Genomic DNA, 27,661 nt, shown 5'->3' with positions numbered 1-27,661 from the left:
CTGTGCCCTCCTGCGGCAAGGAAGTACACAGCTCCCTACTATTCCAGGGAAATTATTATATTTCAGGATTCCAAGGTCTGTTACAGCAAGTGCTTATAATGTTAGAGTTTGAAGCAGAGGGAAGAAAGCATTGCTGTCGAATTCATGTACTTAGAAGTATAAGTCAGGATTTTTTGGGGAAAAAAAAAAAAAGACTTTTTTACTAAGGATTCCTCTAGTGTACCTGCATGGTACACTTGGGTCAGCTTTTTGGTTTGTTTATTTTTGTATCTGCGATACCTGGAAACTTCTTGTTTTAAAGTTGACAACTAAACTTCTCAGAGATGGAGATTTTAAAAAGTGACAGATCTCTCAAAAACTAATTTCTTTCCAGAGCTGTCATCTTGAAATAAGATTCTATGGTATAGAATCATTTTTGAAAATAAATGTAAAAGAAAATTGGAGCGTGACACGGCAGATAAAATTGCTGTAGGTAGAGGTGTTGAGCTTGATTTCAGGTATTTTGTGTGATTATCTTGCCATGAAATGCTTTAAGGTAATCTTCTATTACTCTACATAAATATTCAGAATCACATATAATTAAGACATTGAGCTATTCTTATTAATTTTTCCCCCTCATCTATACTGAATAGAACTGGTTTTGCTCAGGAGCAATTAGTTCATGACCGCTTGACTTCTGTGGAGGACTTGAAATGAGAATGGTTTTACTTAGTCAAAACAATGCCTGATACAAAGATTACAATGAGTAGTGATTTTTGAAGTATATATTGGGTCTTGTGTTACGATTTTGAAAGAGTTTATTTTTGGAAATGAAAGTCCTCCTTTTACCTAATCTTTAATACATACCATTCAGAAAGCTTTGTAGGGAAGGACTTTTGATATCTTTTAACTATTCTGTGACAATTACTGAAGCTAATTTGTAGCATCAAATCTCTCAATCTCTGTAAGTGCTTCTCTGATATTCTGTAAGAACTTGGAGTCTGATGGAAGGTAAGTAAACAAATTTTAGAGAAAGAGGCCTAACTAGCAAGAAAAACCAGAGTTAACTAAATTCAATACAGGAAACACAGCAGAAATGGATATTTAAATGCAGTTTGGAGGAAAATTATAACATTTACTCTCTCCTTAGTCATTTGGAATACAGTAGAATGAGGAGAAAATTGATTGAAACAGCATTAAAATATTCAGGTTTAATGTTACAAATGTTATTTGATAATCCAGAGAGTGTGTGTTACAGACTTTTCTTTCTAATATGGAGTAAACTTTTTCTTTTTCCATCTGGCTGGCACTTGGCAGCCTTTAAGAAATATTACATGGTTCCAATCTAAATCAAATAATAAGACTGGGTGTCTGTATTAGCAACTTGCTGCCTTAAATGTTAGCCACCTCATATGCTAACACAATAAGCACAAAATCATGGTCTGATAAATGTCACTTGTGCGGGTGGTCCATAAAGAAATAACTACTACATGTGTTGCACGTAGTGCAGTTGCAAATGAGAAAATGGCATTTTGATGGAAAAGAAATGGATGGGTAGCCATGCTGATTTTGGCTGTTACTAGCACTGTCTGTTGCGCTCCGTACTTTCTGGTACCTTCTCGTCTTTTGGTGATGCAGCTTCCATATTGGTACACACAACTGTCCATTACTCTAACAGTGGCTTACTCAAAGAATGAATGTCTGAGCTGTTTATTTTAGGAGTTGTTTAAGGACCTGCTTCTTTTTCGTCGTTCTACTTAACTTCAAACAGCTCACATTGCTAAAGAACCCAAATTGTGTATCACTTGTGGACCAATTTAATAAATAGCTGATTAATTGTATGTATACCAGAAGAGATAATCTTTATCTTACTTTCCTTTAGTTGTTTTTCTTCATTAGTACTCATAGCTATACTCTCTTGTCTATCTCTGCTTTTTTTTTTTTCTTTTGTGCCTTTTATTTCTTCTATTCTTCCTGTAGACAATCTCTGTTTTTAAAAAATAAGTGCAACTAGTCTCACTTAAGCAAGCTCCTTTTGTGTCATTTCAGGCATCCCAGAAAGGTGCTATAACTCTCATTATTTATTCAAGGATCTGAAGACACTTCTGAAAAATGAATAAATTATTCTGTCATCATTATTTTAGGAAAACTTTAAAAACCACTAAAAGACATGAATTGGGAAACCATTAGGAATAACCAAGCTTCATTTAACATAGCTGTGATAGCTTCAGGTCATGATTCCCTACAAAGCTTTTGGAATTCCTTGTGGATATTGCTGCCAGAGTTTATTATTGTAAAAGCAATGCAGGCAGCTACAGTTACTGTACACCTAAATGTTTTAGGAGCCATTTGGTAGAAGTGCAGGCTGTGAGGTAAAGCTGAATGTTTGCAATCAGGTATCAAACAAAAGGTGGTTGAGTGGGCTGAACACTGACTAATGTGAAAGAAACAGAGACAAAGCAAGGTAGGAAAAAGTTGTGTGATGAAAGTTGGATCAAATGTTAGATTTCTTTGTTTGTATTATTTATACCAGAGTTTTGAACAGTTGTGCTGAAAGCTTTATTTCAAAGATTGTGGATATAACTAAAATGGAAAGAACATCAAATATTGAACAACACAGCTTTGGGAAGATAATTTTAAGTACCTGAGCTGATAGATAGCATTTGAGGCTAAGATTAAAAAAAGACAAATCACAAGTGAGACCATCATTGACCATTTTAGCTTGGAAGCCGAGAAGTAGATGCACTTGGAGATGATTGCTCCTGTGTTACATTATTATGTGGGGTGAGAACTGCCTTCCCAAGTGTCTTATGAGAGTCTTATATTTTGGCTCATTTTCTTAAGGTAACCACATTGCCCTTCATCAGAGCAAAATCTCTTTGAGAGGTAAGACACAAGAACATTGCTTCGGCTTAAAATCAGTACTTTTGACTAAGTAAACTGAGTCTTCTACCTGTAATGATTAATTATTAATTCTGTGTTCTGATTTGGCACACCTTAATATATTTTCAAATTGGAAATAAAAAGCTGGCTGAAATCTTAATTATTTCTAGAAAAAGACATGAAATGTTTGTTCCTTTCTGTATATATATTCAGTAATAATATATTAACATAGGGAATTTTTGAAGTAGACCCTTCAATGGGTTTCCTACAATGGAAATTCTATACATTTACAATAAATGTTATGTTTTAATAATTCTCCAATTTGGCTTGAGTGGGCAATATAGAACTGGGATTTGATATGACAAAGGTTGCTGCCATGATCTCACTTGTGACATGTGGATCCTGAAAAATTATTTAAAAGGAAGGCGCTGTCACAGAAATAAAACACATCCAACCTGTAGGCTACACATTGGTGATTTTGCTGTATAACCCCTAGTACAAATATTCTTGGTCCAGTTAGGGACCCATGTTGGGTAAAGCAGAAGGAGATTCATGTAAAGCTTATCGTCTGCATCCTCATGTTTAGGGTTCCTCAGTCTGATACTTGTTGTGACAATCCTGATTTTTGCTGTAAATGTCTGATCTCTGCCATAGGTATAGAACAGTGTACCTCTATGCTTCTGGATCTAACTTCTGAATTCAAGTTTTTTGGGAATTGTTTAATCTCCTGTAGTCCACTCCATAAATAGTGCTTAAGGCCAAAATAATCTATAACAGCTAATGTCTCCATTACAAAAAAAAAAGTGTCATCATTTCACCACTCTGAGCAGTGCTCTGATCTACCTGAATCCTGCTCTGGGCAGGAGGTGGGACTGGATGACCTCTGGAGGTCCCTTCCAATCTAGGTGATTCAGAGATTGTAAATTATCTGTGATCCTGCATTTTCTACTTCAACTGGATGCTATCCCAAATCTCAATTTTAAAAACAATTTTCAAGCCTTGCAGCACCACCACAAGAACTGTAAACTGATATGATGGCCGGTATGCATTATGCGAGGGTCACTTGCTCTCTGAATTGAATATGAATAATCACCAACTGTTTCAAATTTTGGGATCTCATTCTGCCAGAGCATATATCAGTAGTTTTCTGAAGTTCTTAAGAAAAACTTCTTTGTCGCTCCCTATTATCAGTTAAATCTTTGTTCCTCTCAGTCTTTGAAACCAAAGGGAGGACTAAGAAGAGCATTCTGACATGCAGTCACTGGTTGAGGCAAAATAGAGCAAACAATTTAGATTTAATAACCTAGCTCTTTAAAATGTCTTCCTATAAGAAAAGAGTTTCTCTTCAAATTCAGCTAGGAATTATTTTGTCTTATCAGACCAGTCTTTTTTTCAGGCTTTCAGTTTTTGTATATATTACCCAAAGGATCCAGAATGAATTTTGTATTTTATTGAATTATCAGATGATATACATCATCATTTAAAAAAAAATACTACTGCAGATATCTCTTTCGCAAAACACAATTATAGTCCCAGCAGAACCTATGACTTAAGATACAACATTATAAAAACAAACTCATTTGGAGGAAAATTAAAAATAAATTACTACAGTGAAAAATTTTCACTGTTTTTCTGGATTTATATTCAGCAATTGTTACTGTTTATCTATTGTAGTAACTGAGACACCTGAGTATTTTGAAAACAATTCTGAGCATTTTTTCAGGAATAATATGGAGACTTTACAGTGCTGTTTTAGAAATACATACAAAATTAGCAAAACTGGGTAAAACAGAACAGGTATATTTCAGGGTTTAAAAGTAGAACAATGGGCTCAATAAGAGTAATGCTGAAAAGATCTTAGGAAGGAAAAAAAAGATAATATAAAAAGTGTAATAAACAAGGAATGGTGACCCAGGAATTGTTAATCCTTTTCCAAAATTACTTAGAGGAAAGAAAGGTGTAGTATTGGGAAAGGTGAATTATTTCTTAAAATATTTTCACCAAATAAATTATTAAAATTTAATTAATCTTATTAAAATTCTTGAACTTAAACAAGTGTTCAGAATTTATTTGTAGAATAAAAACACTTGAATGTATTATAGTTAATGTAAACAACAGGTTTGTTGCACCTGCGGGAGCTACAAGGCAGATTGGGATGCTGATGGTTATTTGGCTGAGCAGTAGTGTGTGAGTCCAGGAGAAAGGAAGGGCATGCTGTTATGTGGACCTTGCTGTGAATCATCATGGCAAATTAGTTACAGTAAACATTTTGAAATGGGGAGCCTAAGTGAACTCCTTAGTGCCACTGAAATGAGTGTAAAAATTCCTATCCTACAGGATAACGATGCTTCTCAGCTCTTGTCTGTCTAATTGGTGCCGAGCACACTGAAATGCTCAAATCTGCGCATTGTTCTTGTGCGTTGTTCCCTCAGCTACTCTACTCCTCCTGGTGATGTTTACATCGTAGCTATCACTGAATTATATAAAAGTTTGAATGAGAAACAAATACAACAATGTCATTTCCCCTTAATGTCAACTAAGTTGAATGACAAGCAAATCAAAAGCTATTTCTCCTATAAACAATCACTTCATTAACTCCATTTGCATATTACACCAGCTTAGTCAGTGAAGAACTCATTATTTTTTTTAATATTCTGTATCAGTCTTATTTTTTTTTCTATTAAAAATGCATTTAAAAAATATGTTCATCAAATGAAGGTTGTGCAGTGAGTCAAAGGCAAAACCAGGAACAGAAGTCATGCAGACCCATGTTGTCACCAATTGCCTACATATGCTTTTAGAAATGGTGTTTTATTGAAAGTTCAGATGTAAGGATTTCCTTCTCATTGTAGAGAGAGCTTTGAACAATTCCTCCCTTTTTCCAAAGAAAATGTTGACAATAGAATCTTTGATCTTCAAAAACGAATGCACATGATAAATTTAATTCATGTAAATAATTCTGCTAGGCTCAGTAGGACCCATCACAGAAGGTTAAACACATGTAACTATCTCTTGACTAAGGACTGTGCACTTGGTACACACTTTATATTGCCTTTCTTCATAGGAGAGGTGCTCCAGCCCTCTGATCATTTTTGTGGCCCTCCTCTGGACTCGCTCCAACAGGTCCATGTCTTTCCTGTGCTGAGGGCTCCAGAGCTGGACACAGTACTGCAGATGGGGTCTCAGCAGAGCAGAGGGGCAGAATCACCTCCCTGGACTGCCACAGCCCATTCATGTAGTGATGTCTGTCAACACTGTTTTCCATCATTTTTCTCTCTTCACTTGTTCTGCCAGTTTTGTTATTGTTCTGTGACTTTCCTCTCAGTTTATCTGTATAGTTGTGATAATATCAGTTGAAGCCGTAGGTAGTAGCTTAGCTGTGGTCTTCAGTTTGGAGGGGAAAAAAAAAGTGTAATTACTATCTGTATTTTATGGTAGTTCCATATGTCTCTACATACGTGGCACAAAAAGCAGATGTTCTTTTTTTTCCTGCTATTTCTGACATTTTTGTGGTGCAAGCTCCTTCTTAAATTGTTTTTATGGTGCGAATCTCAATGAATTATAGATGTTGTGGGAATAAACAATATTCTAGTTTACTGAGAAGGATTTTAAAACCTTAAAAACAGTTTTTAATTTTACACTGTAGCATTTCAGTATAAGTGATTCCAGTCTTATTCTGATACCATAAAGAAATTAAATACGTTTTTTTCCACCACTATGTCCAAGTATTTTATAGGATGTCTGCTCACACTCCTTTTGTATCTAACGACATACCATATGTAAAGAAAGCAAAAAGCTTGAACTGCAACCTGTTGGCTATTCTTAGGCTTCCATGAAAAATGATTAATTACTATTAGTACTTAAATTTTTATTTTAAAATAAAAGATATTCCCTTCTGCTTGAACAGAAATTAGTATGTAAGAGAAACTGCAGAACTTGAAACAAAATTTCTTGACAGAACTCCAGCACAGAGGTCCCAGATGTACAGGCTTAATGGACTGAGCTTTCTATCTTTTCTCAAGTTATCTTGGATAGCCATCTAATACACCTTTTTACTTGAGAAGGGGAAAAACAAACAGGAATTAAGAGGAAAATCCACAGCAGGGGCAGGTGTGCTTGGTGTCTCCTGTAGTACTCAGTGTACCTTCAGCTGGTCTCAGTGAGTGGGCCTTAAATAAAGGATTTCAGAGGAATTAATTTTCTAGACATTGGTTGTTCATCTTAGCTATCAGCTAGATATGACTGGTGAAGTCTGGTCTGAACCAGTTCCTGGGCTGTCCAGCAGAAAATCAGGCGAAAGCTGCCATTTTACTGGTTTTTTTTCATTATGTTTGGGTGGACTTTTTTTGCTTATGTCTTTTGTTTACTTCCCCTGTGAATATTGTCACAGGAAATACATATTTTCAGAAGTGGATCACACTTCCTTCTGTGTTCACTATGCATTTGGGAATAGCAGTCTTCATCTAAATGTCTTTCTTGGATTTATTTGTCTGAAATATGCTTTCTATGTGAATACACTGCTGTGTGACCTCACAGTCTTTAGGCTTTGCTGGGTGGAACGCAGTACTGTCTCACTGAAGAAGCTTCAGCTGTGGAATTTGTTTCCTCTATAATGTCAAATGAACCCAAGTCCATTGACTTTGAAGGCATGGTGAAAAGATTCTTTCTCTCTACTTGAGGGATTATAGGAAGTTAAAGTTTGTTTGCACTATGATTGAGAGCTTTTTGTTTGGTTGGTTGTTTTTTTTTTTTATACTGCAGTAGATTCTCTTACACTAGGTGTGTTTTATACTTGAATGAGACTTTTTTTTTTTGCACAGAATTATGTCTTTTTAGACTTTTAATGGCGTCACAAAAACAAAAATCAATTTAAGCAAACTGTGATTTATGGCTTGTTTAATTCAAATGGAAGAATCCAAGAGAAAATCAGAGAGATGGCTTGTAGACCATTAAGACAATTCATCGTTTTAGGTATCTCTCTACTGCTAAAGAAAGAGGTCCAGGAAAGAGTGGAAGCAATGGCTCGTTGGCCATCCATGTTTCTCAGTTGTTAGTATGCTCCTTGGCGTGATTTTGGTCCTTGTGTCCATGTGAGAGGTTAGTTGGTTTGTTTCCAGTACAGGATAAATGAAATAACATGCAGCCTGTATTGCAGCCCACCAGAGAAGTACATTTGCATCATAAAACTACGTATATGGATTATGTGCTTTAGGGTGTCGCTGTAAGCCAAGAGAGGGTGTTTGAAGGATATCCCTTTAGAGCCTGTGGAAATAATGCTAGAGGGCTTCACAGGGCCAGGAAAGGACAACCCTGGTGTAGAGTTAGTCTTCCGAATGTGTTCCCTGGGGTAAACTGTCCCCGAGAGTATCTTGGGAGAAGGAGTGGAAGAGACATAAGATCTGAAAGGGTCAGTGAAGTGAGCAAACAGTTCATAGTGTGTCTGATCAGCAGAGTGGTGCTAGCTAGTGGATCACCCCCCAGCACTATTTTAGTTGATATATCCTGTGAGGGCTAGGCCTGAAGGTAGTACCATTTAAACTTCCAGTTACTTTGGGTTTAGATCATTATATATACTGCAAAGACAGTTTGCACATCTAACTTAAAAATAAATATCTTCTCAAAAGATTTCTTCAGGAAACTTTTTTTTTTTAAGAAAAGTAAAACTTGAAGTGGATTTTGATTTTTGGAAAATAGTTTCACTGAAAACTGCTCATTTTCTTAGTGTTTCTCTTCTTGGAATAAAATACTGAAAATGTGAGATTCTTAGCACATGGCTAGAAGCTGATAATTGTTTGAATCAGCTGCCTAGTTGCAATGTGTCACAATATTTATTGCTGTGATTCACTAGCACATCAGAAAAAAAAAGGCAAGTGAAAATGTTGTGAATAAATAAAATATGAGGAATAATTAATCATAATGGGTGCAGGGTGGCGATTTGTTTTGAAAATCTAAACTACATTTAATCTTTCATTAAAATAAGTGACTCAGTTTCTGTTACATCTGAAAGTTATAATTTTATTATAAGCTATTCAAAATCAAATATGTGAATAGCACCTTTTTCCATATATTTATCCACCAAACTTTTGCATCTATAAGTACAAGAAAAATATGCTCTTCATGTCTCTGTTTTCCTGCAAAATTTCTGCAGGTCTATTATATATTACATATATATGATATATTGCAAATATCTCCCTGTAAGCAAGTGACTGTATTCAAGGGAAAAGAGATACCTAACTATTTCAGCCATACTTCATACATTTCATGTCCATTCTGTTACTTTTCTGAAGAAGTAATACACAAAATTATTCTGTGTAATTTCAGCATCAAGAGTAAGAGCTGCAAGTTGACCAAGCATTGATTACTTTAAAAGATTTTTCATCAACTCTAGTTAAGCCTTGTTTCCAAGTTAGTGTATTGAATATTGTAACCAAAACTTTCCTCCCTTCTAGTGTCATTTCCACAGCAAATGTCCTCAGAAGCAAAGAATGTTATGAGTTGCATCAAAAGTTAACAAGTGATTCATTACTGTATGAAAAATAATGTGATTTAAATTTGCCAGTGAAGTTGTTCATTGTATTCACAGAGTCAGTGTTCAGTGAAAACCAAATCCTTCTTGATAACAACCCATTGCAAGTTTTTGGACATCACTAAAGCTAATTTAAAACAGGGGGTTTCTTCCCATGTAGCTACCAACCAGCTGAATGAAATGTAGATAACTTCTGTTAATTGTTAGAGAAGACTTCCCCCACCCGCTACCCCCCCGGACTTTTTTGGAATGCTAAGATTCTCTACAGCTGTGATTCTGAAGAAAAAAAAAGGTTGTATTTAAACTACAATACCCATATTACTTTGTTTATAAAACCTGAATTTTAGTTGGCACTGTAGAGAAGAGAAGACCCTGAAGGAAACTTAATTTTTGAAACCTGATCTTTGTGTGAAAGTCTCTGTGAAAGTCTGGTATAAATATTTAAAAGATTTCATTTAGAAACTCAAATTTACATGGTTAAGTTCTATGATTTTTTAAAATTATTATTATTTTGTGGTGTCTGTTATATTTTTCAAGACTCAGTTTATCTTTCCAAAAAATAAAAGCAAACGACTAAATGAGATAGCAGTATTGCAGAATGTGAGCTGTGTTTACTGAGTGCTCCATTTATGAAGTAAATGTTCTGCTTAATCTTGTGATTTATTACTAGTTAGATAGTTCTCTTTAATTTCTAGGAGTTTGTTTTTGTGGATTAATGATGCTGGTATCAGTCTACATGCTTAGGGCCATAGAGAAGGAGGCCCAGAGATAGAGAGGAGGATACTTTTCTGCTGCTGAATTATTCTGCATTTTCATGTAGTTGCCAGCAAAGTTCAGGCTGCCTTCTTTTTCTGGGCATAATGAATAGAAGCTGTAAAAACAAACTGGCACCATGAAAATTTTTCAAAGATAGAACTACTTGTATCTAAGCCAGATGAGAGTTCTGAAGTACATGTATCTTTGCAAATCAGGCTATAGATAACAGTCCAAATATAATATTTATATCTAATGTCATTGGAGTAGAGCTCAAAGATGTCACTCAGCATATAACCGAATGACCCAATATGAAGTGGAATTTATGATGTTAGTCTTTCCAAGCCCAGCCAGTTTTAAGTTTGGGATTCATTTTTTCTTCGCTGACACGAGTTCTGTGCAGCCTCAGAAGAGAAGATGAATAAAAAACTAAAAATAAGAGAACATAATGTATTTGTATTTTCTAGTTTAGATAGTCAGAATTTTAAAACATTTTTCCAATTTAGTCACTATATCAGCACCTAAAAAGTTCAGAAAATCTGACAAATAAGAGAAATTGAAACAGTTTGCAGTCTTTTGTCATATCACTGCTGAAATGTATTGCTAAGATGGTAGAGAAGAGTTGGCAGATTAGAGAAATATTTAATGTCATACATATGATTTTAAATCTGAGAAATAGAAGGAAGATCTTCTCAGATACGGAGTTTCTTAGTTGATGTCCATAGACTGTGTATGTACTGGAGCATATTGAATTTTTGTTGTAAACAGAAATTTCTATGTGCTTGCAGATGCCAGGGTGTGAGTGTTTGTGACCAATCCCGAATTGCCATTTGTGGGTAATACTGACTGGTTCTGGATGAGGAGTAATATTGCTGCACGGGTGTAATCAGTAACAACATAGTGCAGCAACATACAGGTCGCATCCGAGCTGTTCTCTTCGCCGTATTCTTTGACAGTGGGCCATCAAATTGCATCAAAAGATATTTACATGTTCATTGATTAATTTTAGAAGTAACTTGCAAAAATCTCCAAATCTTACTGACATTACAGTGTTTTAACTTTCCTACATTGACAATTACATTCTGTTTCACTATGGGTCAGTGTTATATGTTGTCTTTTGCATCTAGACTTGAGATTTTATGTAATAGATGTATGCTAGGGCAGAGCGCTTACTGTTCATATACAATGGGAAATGCTAAGAGTGAGACAAATTAGGACAGTCTCATGTAACAGATTGTTTTAAAACTTTACAAAAGTAAAATGTCAATTTGCAAAGTCTCAAGTTTTCTAGTTAAGAGCATAATTTTTTTTTTAATTTTTAAAATGTCTATTGCAAGCTATGGCTCTTACTTTGAAACAAAATTTTGTGCACTAAAGAAGTCTAACTTATTATAAATGTTACATTAAAATACTCATTTCTCAAGCATTTGGAATTAAATTTTTTCAGAGACAAACATTTCATCTGTGCATTGCATAATCATTAAATCTATTTTAAAAACCAATTTATTGAGCTTCTAAACCAAATTGCATTTCTTTTGCATATTGCAAGGTTTTTAAGTGGTAACATCTTCACAACTGCATGTTGATATTGTATTGCTTCTGAAATAGCTGGGGAAATATAACAATGGAAAAATACTAAACTAGAAAGAGCCACTTGTGACATCAACAGTAGTTTAACATGAAGGGGAAGAATAGACAACTTTTTTCGATAGCTTGCGTGCAGGGCCAGCTTGCATGTGTACTTGATGGTAGTGGTACTTCATGGGACAGGCATAGCTTAATTACTGAACTTCTACCATGAAGAGGTTGCAACAGGAAAACGTTTGGACTAGTCTGTTACTGTGATAAAGGGATGGGGGTTTGTTTGTCTCTCCCGCAGAAAATTAGAAATTTCTCTGTATCTTAGCCATGGATGGTATCATTCTTTGTACGTCCCTGCTATAGCAGCCACTGCAAAGTGATTATATTGTCCTCTAATCTACCAGAACAGTTTTTAACGTGTTCCTTGCTTTAGCCTTTTTGTTGACTGGGAAGCCCAACAATTACATTTGCCAGTGGTAATTTAGAATTTACTAGTGAAGTGCAGACAATGAAGTGTGGACATTTATCAATGTTACAATTTTAAAGTTGAAGCCAAAATTCGTTTGTTGATGTATTTCTTGAATGTGCTTTTATTTAATAAAGAAGTAACTATGCACTTCAGGAAATGGTAATCTTTATTTACTGCTATGATGGGAAAATGCAAATGAAGCAGAGAATTTTGTGATTAGTATTTTACAGAGCAGTCATTTACTATAATTACATGTTTTTAATCAGTGGAATTATCATGTTCTATTAACCAGATGCTTTCCTGATTTCTTGTAGGATTCTGAGTAACAACAAGATCTTATGGCTGAAGAATGGCTCTTTCTTTGGACTGAGATCCCTGGAGAGATTGTGAGTAACTGATCAGCCTTGTTTCACCTTCAATTAAAAAGCCTTTGCATTTTAAATATAAAAGCAAACATCAGATAATGAAGTTGAGATGTTCTGAACTGTATTGCACAGTATTTCTAAGCAGTCATCAAGTTAAAGAAACAGCATAAAAACGGGTGAATGGGGATGGCTGTGGAACATACAGGAAAGCACTGCCATCAATTTGGAACTAAAATAAACATCCAGTCAAAGACTTGTACTACACTATGTACACTATCACAGTGAAGACTGGTATATGTAATGATAACACTAATATACCTGACATGTAGTTTGGGTTATTTAACTCATTGGTCTCCGATACTTCCATTTTAATTCTATTTTATGTTTTAATTATATTCTAAAGAAATCGGATAGCATTTTTCACTGGAGCAGACAATGACGTTGATAAAGCTCCATGATCATGTAATTCTAGGCAATATTTGGAGGGGGGAAGAGGAGCTCAGGAGCAGCTAATGAGTTAGGAAGAAAACATTTGGAAACTTCAATGGAATAAATAAGGAGTAACATATACTGTAGCAGTGTAGTAACACTGCTTTCTGTGATTATTTGAGAATAATCATGTAAGCAAGTCTAAAAAGTTTTTTTTTCTACCTATAGGCAACTTACTTTGCCAGTGCGTCTAAAATGAGTAATTATATCACGCCTGTCTTACAGTATCTCCTGCAGCTTAAGCTAAATTATTTTTGTATTGCTTTGTAAGAATACCTTCATTATGTAGTGCTGTTGATATAAAGTAGCTGCTACATTTGTGAATGCATGAATGTTTGCATTCATATGGCATGTTGTATGAATGCTTCCATATGCAAAAAAGTTACATATTAAAATCAGCTCTTGCTAATATTTTACTGTGTATGTGTGTGATGTGCATGCTGTTTATGGTGGTGCAATAAGGTGGGTAAGTATATGATACTGAGATATTTGAATATTCTAACTGCAATTTAAATATACATAATGTATTTCAAGGTCTGGAGCAATCCCTTAAGCACCTTGGATGGTTAGGATAAAGCTGACTATCTGAAAAGTTATGAAAAGGGATACTAAGTTTTCTATGCTTATAGTTATAGATGTAATGGATACTTCTTTAATATTAGCAATATTACGTGGTATGTAATGAAGAGTACTTGTGTATTATTTTCTAACTGGTTTAACCTTAGGTGTAACAATGATATAAGGCTTATAAAGAAGTTTACAAATATTTTAGGCAAAACAATTTAGAATAGGGGATAGGATTACAAATTTATTGCAAGAAGGAAAATAAGTAAATTAAACCTTAATGTACTGCAAGTAAAGCATTAGTATTTAGAAATAGAGGAAAATATTTCCTCTGGGATTTTTTAAGATTTGATTTACATTGGGGAATGATACTGAGCATGTACTTTTAAAAGCTGTATTGTTTATCTAGTTAAAGAAATACTTCAATCTGAAAAGACATTGCAAACAGTATTGAAAACAGTGAGAAAACAACAACAACAAAAAAGCCTTAGGTGTTTAGCCTCAAGTATCATCACCATCAAAACTTTCTTAATTTTATTGTATTGACTTTTCACAACATTACAGATAAAATGGGTGAGTCTCATCTCTTCTGTATGTAACGCTATTTGGCCACTGTGTTAATACAAAATCCGTTAGTCCTTGAAGCAAAGACTAGAATTCAGGTGATGACATTCTCATCAGATTTAGATGCTCTGTTTCTTGTTCTCTGGCCCCATGCACTTCTTGTCAGTATCTGCAAAGTCCCAGTTTCAGCGAGAGGGGTGAGAACATCTGGAATAGGCTACTAGGAGGTGGAAGTGAATGAACTACATCTGGAAGAGTGCTCCTAACCCTTGGATAAAGGTTCCCCCAGCTTCACCTTTTCCACACAAGCCAATTCAGAGTGATACGTCAGGTGCTTAAAGTGGAGAACTATGGCAGCAACTGCTGTTGATGTTCATGGCTCACCAAAATGGACCAACAAGAATATTTATTCCTTGCCTGAAAGGGGAGGTAGAGAATCTTATGAAGTACAGTGGCAGGAAAATCCATCTTCCTGTAAGATAGTGTTAAGTTTACCAGATTGGGTGCTTAGAAACATGGGTGTGCTGGAGTTAAGGATTTCTCATTTAATTTGGCTTTGCACACCTTGTGATCCTGTTCAGAGAAAAAAAAAATGAGTGACATGAGTGCCACAGAAACAAGAATCACGTGTGTCTGTAATTCTTTTGTGGTACCATGAGATCATTGTCCAGAAAAGTGTTAGCGTCTGTGGAAAAGGAAATAATTCAGTGTCAAACTTGAAAACTTTAGAGAAGGAAAATTTTTAGGTGGAACTGAGTGACTTGTATATTCTGGCTCCTTGCTGTCCTGGAGTGCTCAAAAGCTATTTTTCAGCAGAGAACGATTTGAAGCCCTACCCCAATAAGCTAGTGACAACTTTCCCCTTATTATTTTGTTTTTCAATGGATGTAACAACAGGAATTGGATTACAGAAGTGTCAGTCCTCCCAAGTTCTGGTGATTTCTCAACAGTGTTACACAAGTGGGAGACCTCACTGAGCAGTTGTCTCAAACTAGGACTCCTCATTTTATACAATTTTAATCAAGCAAACATAAGTTGTTGGCCCCTTAACTGTCCATTCTAAAAGTAAACCAGAATCAGTTTCTCTAAATCTAAGACTGTTGTAGAACTCTTACATTGTGCACAAATTGCATTTTTTTTTTTCAAAATATTGTTGGACCTGGTTTGTGTTTGTTTCTGCAGACTTCTCAGAAAATCACATTTTTTTTCAACCACAGCATGAGTATTACAAGGTTTCTATTTCAGATTGTCTTAGATTGTGTTACTGCTGTAAGAGGAAATCTGATATTAGGTTTTCAGGGCATACAACAAGCCAGCCAGGAAAAAATATTTTTTTTCCCTTTTTGTAATAGAAATATAATCCCATATTTACTAATACTTTATTAATATTAAAAATGAAACATTTAATAGTGCCTGTAAAAAAAGCTATGTAAGTAATAGTGAACAAAATGCATTGATGAAATAGTGTTTTTACTGGGCAGTTTGGAAAAATGCTTTGAAAAACACCGTGTCACAAAAGGTGCTTTTTCTGTATTTTGTGTGTGTGTGAACAGTGACTCATGAGTGATCTGTAGAGATGGCACTCTATGTCCACTTAGTTTGAGTTTTCTGAAACTAGGAAGTGCTGCCTTGTGCTGGTTTGGAAAGGTTGACTCACAAATGTGTTATGGCATCTGGATCATGATGCACCTCCTCTGTGCCACTGGGCTTACTTTGTAGTACTAACAAGAGGCATTAAGAACTGAATATCGTTACTTAAATACTATGCAAGAATAAAAACTTTATGTAAACTTAGGTTTTGTATGGTGCTCAGTTATAGAGGCTTTGATTTGGAATAAAATCAGAAGTGTAGGTAAGAAAATAAATAAACTTTTTTTAGGCAAGTGTGGTAAAGAAACTGTTAAAATATGAATAGCTTTATGGAATTTAACCCAGAGATCTACAGACCATAAATTCTACAGATGAGAGTGAGCACCTTGAACTCATTTATTTGATACACCCTGTAGAGATGGCTTCACCTTCAGGAGGCTGAGAGTTCAGTTTGGATCTGAAGCTTGCAGCAAAGACTTGACAGCTTGTAGTGGTTTCAATCCCAGTGCCTTCCCTGTCTGTAGTCAGAGTCCTGCCTTCTTGGGAGATGCATTGATCTGAGCAGGACATTTAAATAAGTTTTTCTTATGCTCTGGAAAGCGTAAGATTTTTCTTATGCCTTTCCTTACCAAAAAGGAAAGGCCAAGTGGGCTTTCAAAGCCATGAAATGGTGAGGTGGTCCTTTCAAGTAAGTTTCAGTAATCCAGAAGCTCTTGTTCAGTTAAAATAGTGATTTGGAGGATCTGAACAACTGAAAAATGAAATCTATATAATTTGATGGTATAGTTATTCCATACATTGGAACAATATATTAAATAGAGAAGTCTGTGACATACAGTTAGCTTATTTTTTTTCTTCAGTTATTGTTATTTGTTTATTTTTAATGCATGGGCAGTGGGGTTAATCGTTGCTATTACCCAAGGAATCATAGGCTAGTGTGCAATACCAAGTTACTAGCAGATACCTTGTCATGGCAGTATATGGTATGGACCCTGCTCCAAAGACATTGCAGTCTCTGAACACTACTAATTTTCTTACTCTCCACGACCACCACTGCATCACAATTTCCTGGATAGCCCCTGTCCTTCACTAACTGCCCGTGTTATCTCTAGCTGGGGGCAATCTGTTGTGGTTTCTCAGCTGTGGGCTTCCTGGTGCTTAATGGGGTTGATCTTGTACTTGGCATTTTCTGAAGTGGCTGTATGAAGTCTCATTCTCCCTCTGTTTCATAACCAAATGTACTTTTTTGTTAAGTTTATAGGAGCATAATTACCTCTGAGACTGCCATTCCTTTGTCCCCTGTGTCTGAAATGCTTTAATGGGTTCAAAAGCTATTTGGAGGTAACCAGCACGTAAAAATAAACATACACACAAACGGGCTGTGATTGCATAAGCAGTGTTTCCTTGGGAATCAGGATGAAAGATCACTAAGCAAGATCACACATATTTTTGTCAGTTGGCCCTGAAGAAAAGCATGCCAGGCACTAATACTTCAACAGCAACTGTTTTACGGAAACTTGATGTTACATTTTCTCAATATTCCTAGACCCATTTCTAGACAAAGAAAAAGAATAATGAAGTATTTGTAAGAATTTAGTATTGATTTTTTTTTTTGTTGTTTTAATTTTATTTTTTTTTTAGCTCTATAGCTCAGTCTTACGTGACCAGGTCTCACTTAGATGGTGTGTACTTCTATTAAGTGTTGCTGTATTGTAAAGTTCCCAGCTGTGTGGCAGTGCTAAGCAGTCACATGCTGTCCTGAGTTATTCTTAGATAAAATTGCATAAAACCTACTTTCAGTAGATTTCAGTATGACATTCTGCAACTATATATTGTGCTGTGCAATTGAAGTAATAACACATTAACTTGAGGGAATGAAAGGGCAGGAAAGGCAAGCAAAACAAATTAGACCATAGGGAAAAAACCATGTTTTTAAACAGCTAGTATAAAAATATGGTATTTAGATGTTCTTTAGCAAAACTCAAGTGATGAAAGGGTAAAATATAAAGGTTTTACATTTTGATATACTGATCTGATTCTTTAAACATGCAATTTAAGTTCTTTAAGTTACTGACCACTTCATTCTTTTCCTGCCTGTACTTTTGAAACGTACATGTGTATGCACACATGCGCACTCACATGAAGAAACAGGGATGTTCTTCCATTGTGAAGGATTGCAAAGATGCTTAAAGAAATAGTTAAACAATTTTATTTTCAACAGACATGTGTGACATCTTTAAAGTTAGAAACTTCATAAATTAAATTTAGAATTACATGTTCTTTTTTGTATTGTTCTAAAAATAGAAAAATAGTAGCTATTATGAACTAGTAATATTTAAGACTGACAGCCAAGGACCAGTTGTACAAATTTTCTTTTTTATTCTTTTTTTTTTTTCTTTCCTCCCTGAAGAGGTTGCCCCTAACTTCATGCAAGTAATTTTAACAGAAAGTAGATTAATAATCTTGGAGGCCTCAAATGACCACATTAATTCATCTGATATGCCACATAGCCATGTTTACAGAAATGTGATGTTAGTTAGGGAAAGGACAATTTAAAAATCTATTTTAGAGCTGTCTGTTGTGTAAGTAATCATGGTATGATTGAAATGGTTTGGTTCTATCTGCTTTTTTATTTGGAGAAATATAGAGGAGTGAAAATCACTACAAGTTCCTTTCTAAAGTTTTCTTGCCACTTTTTCTTGTATTTCAAATACCACATGGATTTAGTAAATTCTCTAGATCTAGTTGATAATGATAACAAATTAGTTTTTTCTTAAATTCATCTTTAATATTCTCAAAGAGCAAAAATACAAATGCTCCAACCATTATTTTTCCTCGTCTAGTAATGTGTCTGGGAGTCCTGGGGAAATTTAAGCAATTTTTCATGTTAAATTTCTTATTGTGGTGGCTTGTAATTGTTTACAAAAAAACCTCATTATGCTGCATTACTGTTTGAAGTGGTTGAGCATATTCCAGTAGGTGAAGAATGATGGGAATAGCCATGGGGAATGATTTTTCTTCTGGAGTGAGACTGTCTGTGCTTTGTGCACGTACTCTAAACCAGGCTGAAAACAATTCATATTCCTCTTGGTGCTCATTGAACTTTGAGTTACCCTTTTCGTTTCAGTGTCAGATTAAGAAATTGTCTTTCTAATTACAATGATGCTAGTATTTGCATGAAGCAGGATAGTTCCCTTTGTCACTTCTGGAAGCAGCTAATATAGCTAGAAATTTTTTAGTTGATGTTAAGTATACTTGCTTGCAATATATTCCATACTAAGGCAATTATAAACATTGAGCTCAAAAACCAAAGCTCTGAAGATTCATGAATTACTGAAGTTAAGGTAACTGTTCTTCCAGAGAAACATCTATTGTCTAAACAGAGGCATCTGTTTAATATCTTCATCAGTGACATAGACAGTTGAGATTGAATGCACCCTCAGCAAGTTTGCAGACAACTCCAAGCTGAGTGGTGCAATTGATGCCTGAGGGACAGGAAGCTATCCAGAGGGATCTGGACAAGCTTGAGAAGTGGGCCCATGTGAACCAAGGTTCAGCAAGGCCAAGTGTAAGGTCCTGTAGCTGCGTTGGTGCAACCCCCAGTATCAGTACAGGCTAGATGATAAAGGGATTGAGAGCAGCTCTACCGAGAAGGATTTGGGGATACGAGTGGATGAAAAGCTGGACATGAGACAGCAGTGTGTGCTTACAGCTCAGAAAGCCAACCATATCTTGGGCTACATCAGAAAAACTGTGGCCAGCGTGTCAGGGGAGGTGATTCTGCCCCTCTACTCTACTCTGGTGAGACCCCACCTGGAGTACTGCATCCAGTTCTGGAGCCTCTATCATGAGAAGGTTGTGGACCTGTTGGAGCAAGTCCAGAGGAGGGCCACAAAAATGATCAGAGGGCTGGAGCACCTCTCCTATGAAGACGGGCTAAGAGAGTTGGGGTTGTTCAGCCTGGAGAAGAGAAGGCTCTGGGGAAACCTTATAGGGACCTTTCAGTATTTAAAGGAGACCTATAAGAAAGATGGGGATAAACTTTTTAGCAGGGTGTGTTGTGATAGAACCGGGGTAGTGGTTTTAAGCTGGTAGAGGGTAGATTCAGGCTAGATATAAAGAAGAATTTTTTTTACAATGAGGGTGGTGAAGCACTGGAACAGGTTGCCCAGAGGCTGGTGGTTTCCTTTCCCTGGAAACATTCAAAGCCATGTTGGACAAGGCTCTGAGCAACCTGATCTAGTTGGAGATGTCCCTGCTTTTATTGTACTGGAGGTTGGACTAGATGACCTTTAAAGGTCCCTTCCAACCCAAACTACTCTGTGATTCTGTTGCAAATAACAGGTTTGGAAGGTTGGAGATAGTCAAGAAATAAAGACCTTTACCAGTACTGGTAGGGGGAAAAAAAAGCTATGAACAATGTCAAGCAGCAGACAGATAGAAAGAGGGAAGAAAATATTTACCGATATAATAATTATTTATCACTTAAAATTAGAATAGCTTTTTCTGAAATGAATGTGTTTTAAGGCTCATCCTGAAGCGTGCAGAGAACCAATTTCTACCAAGAAAATGAGTGGTAAGCTAGTAAATTGGGCTATATTTTTCAGAGCTTAGCTATCTCTTTTTTTTTTTTTTTTTTTTTTTTTAATTGATAGTGAATGCACCAGTCAGACACTGAAAGATATTTTTGTCTGGGCTTGCAACATATCCGTGGGTTAGGACCCGATTCCTTACCCCTCCTGGCACTCCTTCCACACCTACCATGACCAGTCTGTCTTTGTGGTGGTAACAGCTCAGATGCTCTGGGATTTTGCCTCCCTTTGCTGCGTGGTCCTCTGCCATTATGATAATTTTGGTTATGTTACTCAACGCTAATGACAGAAGCCAGAAGATAGAGACATCGATTTAAATGAATGTGTTCTTTAAATATCTAACTTCATGTATCTGTCAATGAAGTTTGTAACATTTAAAGGGATTATTGCTGAATAATTAAATACATGTCAGAAAAATGTATTTTTTCCATAAAATCCATTTAGTTCCATAAAATCAAGTTTCTATAAAATTGTTTTAACATCTTACAATTTTAATGGCATGGGTTGGTGAGACTGGTATGAGTCTGATAGCAGACTGAAAGGAGACACAAAAATGATCTTTCTAGCAGTAGACTAGCTTCAGTTCTTCACCTTGAAGGTTTTTTTTTAGCATCAAATATGGATTCCTCATTAACATTTAAAATATTTGAATTATGTCTTGTAAAATGTGCAAAAATACACATTTATTTATTTATTTATTACAAACAAAATGTTATGTTGTAATGAGACGCTTCCCTTATCACCTTACTTAGCTAAAATTATAGTATTCATAGCGGATAGTTTTCAACTGACAGCTTAAGTTGGACAACTTTATTACTTATTAGTATTTATTTATCGACAGATTCCTTTTGTCATAATCTGATCTTGGAATATACTCTGTTTTAGTATTGCATTCAATTAAAAATACAGTTTTTTAGCTACTATGTCTTCTACTTAAAGTAATTAATCCTTCTTAATCATAATAGGGTTTGTTTAAATAGGGAATTTTATGCATGCTGTAGCAAATGCGTAACAGTCAATGATATATACTAATGTTAAACAGAAGAGTCTTTTGAAAGAAGAAAATCTTTTGAAAGAATAGACTTTTGAGGTAAATGATTGGAAATCAGGGACTCTTCTTTTAAATTTTGCCATCAATTTTTATTCAATTTTTGTCATATCACTTGATCTCTCTCTACCTCTCTCTGTTTGTCATCTGTGAAATAGTATTGCTTACCTAATGTCTCCAAATCTAGTAATACTGAAGGACCTCAATGCATCTTGAGAAAAAAAAAGTACAGTGATTACTATGTAATTCCAGTTATTTAACTTCTCTGCCTTAAACAGATTGAGTCATTTGTTTATTTTTAATGTACTTTTTCTAGCAATCTTAATGGGCACAAATACATGAGTGCAGGTAGAGGATACTGATGCTCAGTTGACATATTTTGTGCGGCTCCATGTGTCACAAAAAAATGAGTTAGTTAACTAAGTTTTAGTAGTAAATATAACCTCACTTTTTTTTTTTGTAAGCAGTGAAAAGGCAGGTTTGGCAGCAGCAAACTGTCCTCTACCAGAAAAAGTTTTATGTTTGGCTACAACAACTGAAGTAACTCTCACTAAATCCCATGGTGCCGATCCTGAGCATGATGTAGGCTGAATAGCATGAGTCTTAGACAGGGATGGAGACAACTCTCAACCTGTCATCTTTGGTGATGAGGCTGTCTTAGTGACAAGGCTGAGGCAGTGCTGGCTCATCTGTATGCCCAAGAGGACTGTGACAAATGCTAGCAGGGCTGCAGGGGATGTGGCTGAGGTCATCCTCTTGTTGTCTTCTTGATAGACTTTTTAGACTTGGTTTTAGTCTAGACATAAATTTGATCTATTCTTTCAGTCATATAATCTGGTGTAATCAAACATCATGGGGGAAAAAATACAAATAAGATGGATCCATATATAACACGCTTGTATTAACATACTGTTTGTAAAAATTGTATCAGGTTTGCATGCCAAGGTTTTGGTAGTGGGGGAGCTACAGGGGTGGCTTCTGTGAGAAGCTGCTGGAAGCTTCCCTTATGTCTGATAGAGCCAACACCAGCTGACTCCAAGTCAGACCCACTGCCAGCCAAGGCCAAGCCCATCAGCGATGGTGGTAGTGCCTCTGGGATAACATAGTTAAGAAGAGGGGTGGAAAAAAAACTTGTGCAACAGCAGCAGCAGTCAGAAGAGAGGAGTGAGAATATGTGAGAGGAACAACTCTGCAGACACCAAAGTCAATGAAGAAGGAGGAGGAGGAGGTGCTCCAGGTGCCGGAGCATAGATTCCTGTGTAACCCATGGTGAAGCAGGCTTTCCCCCTGCAGCCCGTGGAGGTCCACGAAGGAGCAGAAATTCACCTGCAGCCTGTGGAGGACCCCACACTGGAGCAGGTGGATGCACGAAGGAGGCTGTGGCCCTGTGGGAAGCCCACGCTGGAGCAGGCTCCTGGCAGGAGCTGTGGCCCCAGGGAGAGAGGAGCCCATGCTGGAGCAGTCTGTTCCTGAAGGACTGCACCTCATGGAAGGGGACTCATGCTGGTCCCTTCTGTTCATGAAGAACTGCAGCCCAGGGGAAGGACTCATGCTGGAGCAGGGGAAGAGTGTGAGGAGTCCTCCCCCTGTGGAGGAAGGAGCGTCAGATACAAGGTGTGTGATTGACTGCAACTCCCATTCCCCATCACCCTGCACCGCTCGGGGAGGAGGAGGTAGAGAATTTGGGAGTGAAGTTGAGCCCAGGAAGAAGGAAGGGGTGGGGGAAAGGTGTTTTAAGACCTGTTTTTTATTTCTCATTATCGTACTCTGATTTGATTGGTAATAAATTAAACGAATTTCCGCAAGTCTAGTTTGTTTTGCCTGTGATGGCAATTGGCGAGTGATCTCTCCCTGTCCTTATCTTGACCCATGAGTCTTTCAATATATTTTCTCTCCCCTATCCAGCTGAGGAGGGGAGTGATGGAGCAGCTTTGGTGGGTGATAGTGTCATCCAGCCAGGGTCAACCCACCACATCCTACTAGCAAATAGATCTACATGTAAAATTATTATTTTTTTTTTAAATGGCTGGAATTCAGCTGTAACTGTCCTGTTGCATGTATTTTTTTTTTTTCTGTGAAAGATATATTAGATCAGAAATATACTGAGGAAGAGTTAATGTAAGATACCAAATCCTAACCCTGCACTAGGAATTTGAGTTTGCAGACTTGATGCTCCCCTTGTCCTAGTATTGTCATTGCAACCAATATACGCATGTGTATTTTCAAAACCAGACCCGAAGGATCCTTTGGAAACATCATGGAACAGAAAACTGGACTTGGAAAAAGCGCTGTTGGTTCTCATGTAGAAGTAGAGGGGGAAATGAGTTTCAGAATAAATATTATTTGGCTGCGGACAATATTTTAATGAATTGCACAGAAGGAGGATATTTAATTTTTAATTGTTGCATAGAAATTTTGAGAAAACAGACAAGGAGAAATAGAGGCAGGATCAATGTCACAAGTCAAAGTGAGCAAACTTAATTAAAAATTGCCTTTTCATTTTAATTCTGTGGTCCTTTATGGATCTCTTGATTACATCCTATGACTAACAATGAGTTACTAATTTAGCAATGCGAAAGCTAAATATGCGTTTTTTGAAACACCCCCCCCCAAAAAAACCAATCCACAAACAAGCAAACAGAAAAACTCCCCCAAAACTCTCTCTCTCAAAAAAAACCAAAACCCTCTCTCGAAACTCCAGAACCTATTGTGTGCTCGCATGCAGCATTGACAAGGACAGATTTAGGATTATATCAGGAACTGTAAAACTCCTGTTGTTCTTAGTATGACTGTCAGGAACAGAAGAGTTAGAAATTAAAAGGAAAAAGAAAATTACATTACCCTCTTCCTATTAGGCATATGTACTGTAAGTCTTACAAGCATGAAGTAACTACCAAGGCACTTGTAATGTAATCTGACAGAAAGGTAATGTATTTTTTTTTCCTCTAGTCGTTTGTTATTTTCCAGTACAAAGTTACAATACAGTGTATTAGACATCACATACTTTTTATTTTAGAGGATGAGACAACAGGCAAATACCCTGTATTTACCCTGTCTGCTTGTGTAGAGCTGCTACATTATAATGCTCAAAAAAAAAGCAATAATTTTGAAAAGATATGATATTTCCTTTTGGATATTACAGTGCCATTTAAAAATAGCAGTAATTAACTCTAAACAATAGGGTAGTAAAATCAATCCAATAGTTTTAGTGCAAGTGTCCAGAATCAAGTGTGTTTCTCATCTTTTCTTTTTACCTTTAGCCTGTTTTTTTGTTTGTCTCCTGAACTGCCACATTCATTTCTCTGGTTTTTTTGTGGTATTTTTTCCCCTGATAGAAATGACATGGGCTACCAGCCCATGTCTTTGCTCTTAATTCCATGCTTCATAATGAGATGTAAGACTTGCCAGCGCTGCATTCTTTCACAGGCGTGCTTATTGGCATGATGGGCATTTATGCCATTCTGAACGTGCTGCTGGGATTACATTCCTCCAGTTCTGAGATTACATTCCTCCAGTCCTGGTGTGAAACTATGGTTTCAGCTTGGACACAAAATTGCCAACTGCTAGTACGTATGTGTATATTTAAAATGTCAGTGGTTTGCCAGGTTGCATTGCTATACTTTTGAATGTAACTATTTGCACTTTTTTCCCTGACAAAACAGATTTCTGTTGGAAATGCTAGCATGACAAAATAAAAATGTTCTGTCGGGACACAGCAGTTTTGAGAACATCTTTGTCATAGATGTCCAATATTTCAACTGTTTTGTATTCACAAAATGCAATCTTTTTGGGATGATAAAGCTGAACTATACCACTTAGGACTGATGCAAGCTGTATATCTTTTCTATAAAGAAATGTCAGACTGGTTGGAGAAGAAAGGGAAAACAGAAATGTGATTTAAGGGCAGTTTGTATGAAGTCACAAAGCAGCATGCTGGGAAGCCAAGCTCATAAAAATTAGTGTTAGTTGATCGATAACTGAGCTAATCTTGTGAAGTGAGCTGTGAGGAAAGTTGATAGCAGAGACCTTGTGTTCATTATTTTGTGATTTTGATCCCTCAGCTGTAGGATATTGATGGAATAATGTTTTCAAACTCAAAAAAAAATTATAATATTTCTTTTATTTATATGGTCTGTGGTCTTTTGCACATTTACTGTTAAGAAGACCAAAGTTTGATGCCTCATCTGGTAGTATCTGGACATAAAATGTGAGACCTCAAGTTCTGAATCGGAACGTCTCCTCAATGTCATGATGTGCTCAGGTAGAAGTCAGTATCAGAAGAAAAGCTTCAAACTCCATCCGCCCTGTGAGAAAGTTTTCTGGGGCCTACAGATACCATTTTTGTCTCTCTGTCTCTGACTTGCTATCAGTTGAAAGACATTCCTCATTTACTTGTTTATAAGAAAAAAAACCCAAACAATATCAGTTATTCTCTTCCAAAAGTTAACGTCTGTAGACTAGCCTGTGAGGTCTCCGATGAAAACGTGTTATTACTCATGCATATCATGCTAGTTTGTAAATCTTCTGAGGGTACCCAATGACCCTGGGAGCTTCTTGCCCTCAAAACTTCTGGTGATAGCTGCAGAAAGCATAGCTTGTTCCTGGACACTTTTACTTCATCAATAATCTCTAAGAATGCAAAATAATAATAAAAAAAATAGATTGTACTTGAAAAGAAATAGAAAGAAGGGCTGTGTTTTATTCCAATTTAGTTTAAAAAACATCCCCAAAATGAGTTGTCTGAAGTAGTTAGGAAAGCTGATGTAATGTAACAGCTGTGGGCAGTTTTTCTCCCCACTTCTTAATATAGACAGAATTGATTACTTGGGTGTAGTATAGCGCTGCGTGTGTCAAGTAGGTACAAAATGGTTGTTCTCACGAGAAAATTGCATGCAGGCTTAGCACATGATAAGCTGTCTTGTGTTAACACAAATTGCTTGGTTCTTGAAATGGAAAGTGACTGGGAGAGCTATAGAGGATGTTTGTGTAGTCTGAGCTATGCACATATTCTGTGAAAAAAAGAATTACAAAATTCTGCTATGCTCTACTTTAGAAAGTGTTCTGCTGAGGAGAATACAGAGAGAAACATTGTGCTAGAATAAAAATGTGTGCTTTTATTTGCTTGTGAACTTGAACGAATAAAATGAAATTGTTCTATGCAGTGATAGTGAGCTTCATCTTGTAGAAATGAGCAGTTTGAGTTAAAAATAAGCCAGTTGAGTTAGCATAATGCAAGCAACTTGTTGAAGCATAAATAAAATGTTTTTATCATGCTTTTATAACCCAGAAAACTGCCAAAGGGGCAGCTTGAAACTCTTAAAATAAATTCATTTCTGTCTAGGAAAAAAATATTTTAGTTGTAGTTACCTGAAAAAAATAGTTTATTGAAAATCATACCCTCACAACCATAACTGTAACACTTTTGCTATGATACTATAATTATTGGCCAATGAAAGAAACTTTTACAGCTAATATATGTTCCCCAGACACATGGTGCATTTGTTGTTTTCACCAAGTGTTCCTGCTGGTTTTTTATGTTCAATATTCGTATTTGTTTCTTAATGCAAAGTAAGTTAATACTTTTTTTAAAGACCTTAAAGATATTCTTTTCAACTGAAATGGAAGTTTAAAGTACCTTGTGTTCAGAACAAAACAGTGTTTTCTGTACTGTGTCAGCAGCTAAGTTGAGAATTTGATAGCTTTTTTTCCCTTTGTACCATGAATTGCTTTTAGGTATTTCTGAGAAGTGTAAGCGCCTCACAAGGGACAGTTCTCCCATTTGAGTGGAGTACTGTATTAAGCTTTCCTACTGTACAGAGTTATGTGAACTTACAAAAATATTTAGGAATATAAGACCAGGATGGGTTGCAGCCAGGCTGAGTTTCCAGGGATAAAAAGAAAATTTGTTCAGCTCTCCCTCTCATCATATACACTATAAACTAACCACTCCATTAATTGCTCTCCAGCACTCCATTAAGAACACTGAAACTTCAGTTCAAAATAATGTCCCTAAAACTTATAATGTGTTAGAGGAGAAGAAGTCGTAATGTGTCACAGGGGGTTTTAAAAAAATTCTTTTTACATGTCTTTGCCACTGTAACCAATAAATCCTTATCCATCCAAATCTGACATTTACTTTAACTGTGAGTATGCCAGCAAGGTATACCAACACAGACACCCGAAATTTCTTCAGTACTGGACCAGTTCAGGTTGCCAATGTGAAAGTTCCCTCTCTTAACCTTTTTTAGCAAAAAGGAA

At 36.3% G+C, this 27,661-nt stretch overlaps 1 protein-coding gene across 1 annotated transcript in view; it reads left to right on the top strand.

Annotated features, from left to right (window-relative positions):
- Positions 1–27,661, top strand: part of LOC104483131 (adhesion G protein-coupled receptor A3-like) — a 279,708-nt gene that overhangs the window by 29,147 nt on the left and 222,900 nt on the right. The window contains exon 2 of the mRNA XM_086752545.1: positions 12,506–12,577. Within this exon, the coding sequence (XP_086608671.1) occupies positions 12,506–12,577 (72 nt within the window). The remainder of the gene's footprint in view (positions 1–12,505; positions 12,578–27,661) is intronic.

This window comes from Chlamydotis macqueenii, chromosome 7 (assembly GCF_036417535.1).
Source record: "Chlamydotis macqueenii isolate bChlMac1 chromosome 7, bChlMac1.mat, whole genome shotgun sequence".
Lineage (NCBI taxonomy): Eukaryota > Metazoa > Chordata > Aves > Otidiformes > Otididae > Chlamydotis > Chlamydotis macqueenii.
The sequence above is the reverse complement of the archived record's forward strand: the minus strand, read 5'-3'. Positions and strand labels throughout refer to the sequence as shown.